The sequence below is a fragment of the Lactuca sativa genome, chromosome 1 (genome assembly GCF_002870075.4).
Source record: "Lactuca sativa cultivar Salinas chromosome 1, Lsat_Salinas_v11, whole genome shotgun sequence".
NCBI classification, from domain to species: Eukaryota; Viridiplantae; Streptophyta; class Magnoliopsida; order Asterales; family Asteraceae; genus Lactuca; species Lactuca sativa.
In genome coordinates this window covers 140,801,352-140,811,626 of record NC_056623.2, presented here as the reverse complement: position 1 = coordinate 140,811,626, position 10,275 = coordinate 140,801,352, and the positions used below count along the sequence as shown (strand labels likewise).

The window sequence follows — 10,275 nt, the reverse complement described above, 5'->3', positions numbered from 1 at the left end:
GAAGCATTTTTCTCTCTTTTTGTTCTTAGCGACTAATAGGGTTTAGTACATAAGAAGTTTTTATACCCTCAAACTTGACAGTTACAACCCATAAGTTTTGAATATGCTCCATTGTGCACCTTATAACTTTAAATCTCTTACAATTCCTTACAATTCCTACTTATGTTTTCTTTAATAAAAGACGCTTTTAAAACAAAAAAAAAAAATTAGTTTATTTTACTTTTATTTTTTTATAACAGTTTTGTTAATAATTACACCAATTTTTTTAATAAAACATTTTACTTAGAATCAAATTGTTTTTTAATAAATTGTAATAACAATTTAACAAAATATTCGAAGTTTTTTAATTATATAAATAATATTTTATTAAATAGATTTAAAAATATTAATGATTTATATATTATAAAAGAGTATTTATCATTAATTTATGATTGGCTAAAATTATAGGTAAAAATAGTTAATTGGCTAATAATTATAGATAAAAAAAAAATAAAAAATAATGCAATCATAACGTAATTATAATATAATCATAAGTCAGTTACTACAAAAATCAAGATACAATGATTAGGGGTCGTGATAATTATAAAGGGGTAGGAATAAATAATCCGGTCAAATGGTGTAAGACCGACTGGTATGCTATCCACGAGCCGTTTCGTGGTTGAGGTGTCCACGAACCACGGACATGCACACCGTCCCGATGGGTCGTGGTAGTCCGTGGTCGTGGTAAATTGTGTTCGGGACAACGGATTCAAACGATGAATTTGATTGGGTGTTTGGTTTTTGGCCGTTGAACGGCTATTTTGGCCGTTTCTTTTTTTTTTTTTTTTTTTCAAACTCAATTATAAATACATTTCTAATACCAAAACACATACACATACATACACATTCTATTACACCCATGGATCCCTCAATAAATATGGAATTTTTAAAAAGTTTTGACTCAGATGACAACGTAGAATTCGTCGAGACATTCTTCAATGTTGTGCAACACGTTCACGTCGAAGAAAGTTTGAATGCAGCGCGTACAAGGGCGGTCGTCAATCGTGATCGCCAAGCCGCACACGACTTATTGGTACGTGATTACTTTGCCGATAATTGTCTTTATAATGACGACTCGTTCGAACGTCGTTTTCGTCTGAATAAGGCTATATTTTTACGTATTAGTAATGCTTTAGAATCTCGTTATGATTTTTTCAAACAAAAACCCGACGCTAGAGGAAGAATGGGTTTTAGTAGTATACAAAAATGTGCGGCTGCTCTTAGGTATTTGGGATACGATATAGCATTTGATGCATCTAACGAATACTTGAAAGTATCCGAGAGGACCACAGTTGAATGTGTAGATTGGTTTTCTGCATGTGTTTATGAGGTTTTTCACGAAGAATATTTGCGTAAACCTACTCAACGTGATATTGAGAGATTATATTCGGCTCATGAAGAGAGGCATGGATTTCCTGGTATGCTTGGCAGTCTAGATTGTACGCATGTGGCTTGGGAAAAATGTCCAACTGCATGGCGTGGTCAGTTCACTCGAGGAGATATAGGTGAACCAACTATCATCCTAGAAGCTGTTGCATCTCAAGATTTGTGGATATGACATGCCTTTTTTGGAGTAGCGGGGTCTAACAACGACCTTAGTGTTCTTGGTCAGTCTCCACTTTTCAACGATATTTGGACCGGCAAAACACCTGATATGACGTTCACGGTAAACGGGCACGCGTACAAATATGGTTACTACCTTGGTGATGGGATATACCCGGATTATTCTACATTGATGAAGGCATACTCGGTTCCTCGAAGTGAAAAAGCAAAATTTTTTACAAAAAAATAGGAATCAGCGAGAAAGAATATCGAGAGGGCATTTGGAGTCCTTAAGCAAACATGGCATGTAGTGAAATATGCTACACGACTCTGGGATAAAGAAAGAATTAAACTGTAACACCGAAAATTTTAAAAATTTATTTTTCACAATTCATAAAAACATTTCTCTTTTAATTTAATAAAACATCAATTCCAAATTCCAATATGTATCATACAAATCCCAAGATCACATAATTATATCAAATTCCTCCACGTGTGTACAGATCAAGCCGGCGCCTTCCCACGGTCATCGCTAGTACCTGAAACAACAACACTAACACTGTAAGCACAAAGCTTAGTGAGTTCCCCAAAATACCACACATAAAACACATATCAGCCACTCGAGGCCATAACTCTATGGGTCCGTGCACCCAACTCTGTGAACCCTCAGGTTCTAACTCTATGAACCTTCCGGCTCCAACTCTATAAACATGCACAGCATAGATCGCATAGAAATAATGCAGTACAACACATAACATGCACATAACATACATACACTAACACATAACTCTGATTACCGACTCAAGGTAAAGTATAGTGAGAAGACTCACCTCGTGTGTCTCGGTATCTCACAATCCCTGGAACTCCCTCGTGCTCGATCCTCCGAGCTCTAATCCTCCTATAACATCACAAGGCTCTAATTAACACTTTTTATCTCTAAGGTTGACTACCCCTAAAAAGTCAACACAGGTCAACGGTCAACGGTCAACGGTCAACTTTGACCGGACTCGGCGAGTGCATACGGCAACTCGGCGAGTCTAGACGTTCTCACCAATTCTCTAGGATTCCCTTTCTACACGTCGAGTACTCCCCCCTGACTCGACGAGTTACACCTGGAAGAATCGCGGGGCCACCCCGACTCAACTCGCCGAGTCTCAAGAACGACTCGGCGAGTCCCAGCTCGACTCAGACCTCGTGACAATCCTTTCCAACTCGCCCTGACTCACTGGGTCAACTCCTGACTCGTCTGGACCACTCACTGGCCGGTCCAAGGCAATCTTCAAACTACTCGCCGAGTCTGCTCATCGGACTCGGCGAGTCCATTCCATGCAATCACTCAAACTTGCTTCTAAGGTCAGATCTACTCCAACAATTCATAGATCTGGCCCTCCTAGACTGATTCATCACGTAAAGTTCCAGTCTTGATGCATGAACAACCTTTATATGACTAATTATGAAGAATCTTCAACAAATCTCACTATACAAGGTCATGACCTCCATTGCTCTCTATAAAGCTTGAAGGATGAGGCTCTCTGGACCTCTATGGATCCAGATCCGAAGTCTCATCTCTAGCATGGGACTATTTGGCCATCAAATCAACTCAACAAAGCCACAAGAAACCCTAAAATCGATTATACTTCACAAAACAGGAGATGGGTCGAAATTATACCTTTAGATTGAAGGGTCGAGCTTCCAATCCACCAAATAGCAGTCCCCTTTGCCTCCTCTTGGCTAGAGCCTCTTTCTTCTTTGCTAATCAACACACAAATGTCAAGAAATGCCTCCTTTCACTCTCAAATCGCTAAAGCACTTTTAGGGTATTTCTCTATGGAATGGTGGATGCAAAAGACGGCCATAAGGCCATTTAAATAGGTCCCAAACCCGAAAAATTAGGGTTTCATTAAACAGCGTGGACTCGCCGAGTCCATATCCTGGACTCGCCGAGTCCGAACGAATCCCGCGTCCAGAATCGCGACCCTACTCGGCGAGTCTGAGCTCCAACTCACCGAGTCCCTTCTCAAAACTCAAAATATTAAAACAATAAAATACCTGGAGATCCGGGCTGTTACAATTCTCCCCCACTAGGATTAGACTTCGCCCTCGAAGTCTCGCTCTAAAATAGCTCCGGATGCTGAGCCCGCATCTCGCGCTCCGGCTCCCAGGTCATCTCTGATCCCTTCCGGTGTTGCCACTGAACCAACACCAAAGGTACCTCCTTGTTCCTCAGAACCCTGATCTTCCGATCTCTGATGGCTACTGGTCTCTCGGCATAATTCAGGCTCGCATCCACCTGAATATCCCCCAATGGAACTACTGCCGACTCATCGGCAATACATTTCCTCAATTGCGACACATGAAAAGTGTCGTGGATTTGCCCTAACTCCGCTGGCAACTCCAAACGATAGGCCACCCGGCCTACCCTCGCAATCACGCGAAATGGCCCAATATACCGGGGCCCCAACTTGCCCCTCTTCCTAAATCGTATCACTCCTTTCCAAGGAGAGACCTTCAGGAGAACGAAGTCGCCGACCTGAAACTCAAGCTCGGACCGGCGTCTGTCTGCATAACTCTTCTGTCGACTCTGGGCGGTCAATAACCTCTGTCTGACCTGCTGAATCTGCTCTGTCGTCCGAAGCACAATCTCGGTACTGCCCATCACTCTCTGCCCAACTTCTCCCCAGCAAATGGGGGTCCGACACCTCCTACCATACAACAGCTCAAAGGGTGGCATACCAATGCTCGAATGATGGCTGTTGTTGTAGGAAAACTCTGCCAAGGGTAGATACGCATCCCAGCTACCCCCAAAATCCAACACACATGCTCGAAGCATGTCCTCAAGCGTCTGAATCGTCCGCTCACTCTGACCGTCTGTTTGGGGATGATATGCGGTACTAAAATGCAATCTAGTACCCAACTCCTCATGAAATTTCTTCCAGAATCTGGAAGTAAAGCGCACATCACGGTCTGAAACAATCGAGATCGGCACCCCATGCCGAGATACCACTTCTCTCACATATAACTCTGCCAACTTCTCTGCTGAAGAACTCTCACTGATGGCAAGGAAGTGAGCGCTCTTCGTCAGCCTATCCACAATCACCCAAATTGCATCAACTCCTCTGGCAGTTCTCGGCAATTTGGTGATGAAATCCATAGTGATCTGTTCCCATTTCCATTCGGGAACCTCCAATGGCTGCAACTTGCCATGCGGTCTCTGGTGCTCGGCCTTAACCCTACGGCAGGTCAAGCACCTCTCAACAAACCATGCGACGTCCCTCTTCATACAGGGCCACCAATACTCTCTCCTCAAATCCAAATACATCTTCGTAGCCCCCGGATGGATCGAAAATTTCGACCGATGTGCCTCCTCCATCAAGGAAGTGCGCGAACCACCCACAAACGGTACCCAAATCCGACCCTGAAAAGTCATAAGCCCTCGCCCATCCGTAACGAATCTCGAAACCAAACCAACGACCCGTTCTCTCTTCTGCATCTCCGGCTGCACAGCCTCGGCCTGTGCCCCACGGATGGCGTCCAATACCGGAGCTATCAGGGTCAACCTCAAACATACATCTCGTAATGGAGTGCTCTCCGCCCTGCGGCTCAACGCATCGGCCACCACGTTGGCCTTGCCCGGGTGGTACAGGATCTCACAATCATAATCCTTGACCACATCTAACCACCTCCTTTGACGCATGTTTAGATTGTGCTGATCCATCAAGTACTTCAGGCTCTTATGGTCCGTGTATATCGTACACCGAACCCCATATAAGTAGTGGCGCCAAATCTTGAGGGCGAACACTACTGCCCCCAACTCTAGATCATGCGTGGGATATCTCGTCTCATGAGGCTTCAGTTGCCTCGATGCATATGCTATCACATGACCCCTCTGCATCAACACCGCACCCAACCCTAAAATCGATGCATCACAATATACTACAAAATCCTCCATCCCTTCCGGGAGGGCTAATACTGGGGCTTCGCACAACCTCTGGCGAAGTGTCTCAAAGGAGGTCTGCTGCTCGGGACCCCAAGAGAATGCAACACCCTTCCGGGTCAACCTGGTGAGCGGCACTGCGATCTTGGAGAAATCCTTGATAAATCTCCGATAATACCCTGCTAATCCAAGGAAGCTCCTGATCTCAGAGGGTGATTTTGGCACCTCCCAACCCATCACCGCCTCAACCTTGGCCGGATCGACCAGAATCCCTTCCTGGTTAACGAGATGTCCTAGGAACTGGACCTCCCGTAACCAGAAATCACACTTGGAGAACTTTGCATAAAGCTTCTCCGATCTCAGTACCCCAAGGACCTCCCTCAAATGTTCCTCATGCTGCTCCCTAGATCTCGAATACACCAGAATATCATCGATAAATACAATCACCGACCGATCCAACATCGGCCTACATACCCTGTTCATGAGATCCATGAACACTGCCGGGGCATTGGTGAGCCCAAAAGGCATCACCACAAACTCATAATGCCCATAACGCGTCCTGAACGCTGTCTTCTGAACGTCCTCATCTCGCACCCTCACCTGATGATATCCCGACCTCAAATCGATCTTGGAAAACCAAGATGCCCCCTGCAACTGATCAAATAAATCGTCGATCCTCGGCAACGGGTAACGGTTCTTGACCGTCAGCTTGTTCAACTCCCGGTAATCAATACACATCCGGTGTGAACCATCCTTCTTCTTGACAAACAGAATAGGTGCTCCCCACGGCGAGCTGCTCGGCCGGATAAATCCCTTCCCCAGCAACTCCTGAAGCTGCGAGGATAACTCTTGCATCTCTGGAGGTGCAAGACGGTAAGGCACCTTAGCTATAGGCGCAGCCCCCGGAACTAAATCAATACCAAACTCTACTTGCCTCACAGGAGGTAATCCCGGCAGCTCCTCGGGAAAGACATCTGGAAACTCACATACCACCGGTACTTCTCCAACTGAACTCGGTCTCTCGGAAGTCGCTCGCGTATCCATCACATACGCCACAAAACCCTTACAGCCCTGCTGAAGACACTGTCTCGCCCTGGCGGCCGAACAAAAGGCTGATCCCGAACGGGTACCCTCACCGTACACCGAAAGAACTCCCCCACTAGGGTCTCGTATAGTCACCAGCTGACGCTCACAGTCGATAATCGCGCCGAATCGGCTCAACCAGTCCATGCCCACAATGACACAAACATCGCCCATCGCAATAGGAATCAGATCAATCGGAAACTCAACCCCGAAGATCTCTAACACACATCCCCGGAAAACCTCTGCGGCACAAATCACTCTATCATCAGCTATGGAGACTCTCAGAGGCCGACTCAGTGCCTCACGACTAGCACTGATATACTGGCTAAAGGCCAAAGATACAAAAGACCGACTCGCACCCGAGTCAAATAACACTAAAGCAGGTACGGAATTCACAAGAAAAGTACCAGCCACAACATCGGGCGCGGCGCGGACCTCCTCCGCAGTCAACTGGAAAGCTCTCCCTCGAGCTCTCGGCGTCTCGGCCTTCACAGGCCGACTCTCTGTAACTCTGGTGGCGGCAGGAGCAGACCCCTGAGATGCTCCGCGCAACTGCGGACACTCGGCCTTCCGGTGTCCAGTCTGGTTGCAATGAAAGCACACTGCAAACCCCTTGGGGCAGTCCTTGGCCATGTGCCCCTCCTTGCCACATTTGTAGCAAGACCCTGCTCGGCAGACTCCGTCATGACCCTTGCCGCACTTTCCGCAAGTGCGGCCCTTCAGGCTCCCTGGTCGGGGATCAGCAGGCTTGGCCCGCTTGGCGGCCGGCTGCGACAATGCCGGTCGCCGATCCCTCCCCTGAGACTCCGCCTCCTCCCTGGCCTGAGTCTCAAGCTCAATCTCCCTCTTCCGGGCATTTGCCTGAAGCTCGGCAAATGTCCGGTACGAGGAGTTTGCAGCGAACTCCCGAATATCCCTCCTCAAGATGCTCAAGTAGCGGCTCATACGTGCCTGCTCAGTGGACACGTGCTCAGGGCAGAACATCGCCCTCTCGTGGAACATCCTCGTGATCGCTGTAACAGACTCAGTACCCTGCTTGAGGGTCAGAAACTCCTGTGCTAAACGCTCCCTCTCCACCTGGGGAACGTACTCATCTCGAAACATAGTGGTGAACCTCTCCCAGGTCACCGCAGAAAGCTCAGCAGGCGAATAATGCGCTGTCACAAACTTCCACCAGTCCTTCGCTCCCAAGCGAAGCTGGTTCAGCGCGAACCGTACCTTCAAATGCTCAGGAGACGAGCAAGTGAAGAAACACCCCTCAATATCAGATATCCACCTCATAGCTGCCACCGGATCCTGAGTACCATCGAACTCCGGTGGTTTCGTGTTGCTGAACTCACGGAACAACAACGCATCCCCACCCTGCGGCCTCGCAGCAGCAATCGCTGCGGTAGCCGCTGCAGCAGCAGCCTCAGAAAGAGCGGCATAGCGCTCATCAAACGTCTCAATCAAGGTGGTCTTTATAGACCCAAACATCTCTGGTATCTCTGCCCTGATGGCCGCAGCCACCTCCTCCTGAATGATCCGGCGGATCTCCTCCTCACTGGTACCACTGCTCTCGGGCATCAAACGTGTCCTCACCATGATCTACCTCTGAAATACAACATACGATAAATTAGAATTCACACGAGTATGCTCTCACCCGACAAATCTTTCTCCTTGATTCTTGGCATTCCAAAGATTCTGACTTGGGCTGCACACCGCTCCGGTGCTTCCAGTAGTACGGGCCCAATACTACTGTCCGCACCGCACCAGAATACACTCCAAGTCCTTCTCTTCGGATCCCAGGTCTCAAGTACTTTATCATGCATAGACTACTCTCTAATAGATCTCTCATAAGTCCCTTGCTGCTACCTACTCACTCTCAAGCATCTCATAGCAGCTCACCTCTCCCTAGGCTAAGGCATCACACATCAGGCCACTCTAGTCCTAATAGCAATACCTAGCCTACTCTAGCATGCGGATACATCATATCAATATGAATATCACATAATACAAAAAGGTATTTTGGGAAATCACCGTTCGGGCGCTGACTGATCGTACACACATCTCTTGCTCTGCGTTTTTTCGAAAATCTTTTACTCTTTTTGGAAAATACATCTCAAATCCTCAGTTTGAGTTCAAATACGCCCGAAAGTGTACTCGAATCCCTCAAACCAAGGCTCTGATACCAACTTGTAACACCGAAAATTTTAAAAATTTATTTTTCACAATTCATAAAAACATTTCTCTTTTAATTTAATAAAACATCAATTCCAAATTCCAATATGTATCATACAAATCCCAAGATCACATAATTATATCAAATTCCTCCACGTGTGTACAGATCAAGCCGGCGCCTTCCCACGGTCATCGCTAGTACCTGAAACAACAACACTAACACTGTAAGCACAAAGCTTAGTGAGTTCCCCAAAATACCACACATAAAACACATATCAGCCACTCGAGGCCATAACTCTATGGGTCCGTGCACCCAACTCTGTGAACCCTCAGGTTCTAACTCTATGAACCTTCCGGCTCCAACTCTATAAACATGCACAGCATAGATCGCATAGAAATAATGCAGTACAACACATAACATGCACATAACATACATACACTAACACATAACTCTGATTACCGACTCAAGGTAAAGTATAGTGAGAAGACTCACCTCGTGTGTCTCGGTATCTCACAATCCCTGGAACTCCCTCGTGCTCGATCCTCCGAGCTCTAATCCTCCTATAACATCACAAGGCTCTAATTAACACTTTTTATCTCTAAGGTTGACTACCCCTAAAAAGTCAACACAGGTCAACGGTCAACGGTCAACGGTCAACTTTGACCGGACTCGGCGAGTGCATACGGCAACTCGGCGAGTCTAGACGTTCTCACCAATTCTCTAGGATTCCCTTTCTACACGTCGAGTACTCCCCCCTGACTCGACGAGTTACACCTGGAAGAATCGCGGGGCCACCCCGACTCAACTCGCCGAGTCTCAAGAACGACTCGGCGAGTCCCAGCTCGACTCAGACCTCGTGACAATCCTTTCCAACTCGCCCTGACTCACTGGGTCAACTCCTGACTCGTCTGGACCACTCACTGGCCGGTCCAAGGCAATCTTCAAACTACTCGCCGAGTCTGCTCATCGGACTCGGCGAGTCCATTCCATGCAATCACTCAAACTTGCTTCTAAGGTCAGATCTACTCCAACAATTCATAGATCTGGCCCTCCTAGACTGATTCATCACGTAAAGTTCCAGTCTTGATGCATGAACAACCTTTATATGACTAATTATGAAGAATCTTCAACAAATCTCACTATACAAGGTCATGACCTCCATTGCTCTCTATAAAGCTTGAAGGATGAGGCTCTCTGGACCTCTATGGATCCAGATCCGAAGTCTCATCTCTAGCATGGGACTATTTGGCCATCAAATCAACTCAACAAAGCCACAAGAAACCCTAAAATCGATTATACTTCACAAAACAGGAGATGGGTCGAAATTATACCTTTAGATTGAAGGGTCGAGCTTCCAATCCACCAAATAGCAGTCCCCTTTGCCTCCTCTTGGCTAGAGCCTCTTTCTTCTTTGCTAATCAACACACAAATGTCAAGAAATGCCTCCTTTCACTCTCAAATCGCTAAAGCACTTTTAGGGTATTTCTCTATGGAATGGTGGATGCAAAAGACGGCC

General features: G+C 46.7%; 1 protein-coding gene across 1 annotated transcript; it reads left to right on the top strand.

The window, feature by feature from the left end:
* Positions 1-916: 916 nt before the first annotated feature.
* On the top strand, positions 917-1,597 carry LOC128127921 (uncharacterized). Its single transcript, XM_052766674.1, has one exon. The coding sequence runs from the start codon at positions 917-919 to the stop codon at positions 1,595-1,597; it is 681 nt and encodes a 226-aa protein (XP_052622634.1).
* Positions 1,598-10,275: the final 8,678 nt, after the last annotated feature.

Bases quoted from the DNA above. Each gene is read 5' to 3' on its own strand.
- LOC128127921 (XM_052766674.1), top strand. From the start codon at position 917: ATGGAATTTTTAAAAAGTTTTGACTCAGATGACAACGTAGAATTCGTC.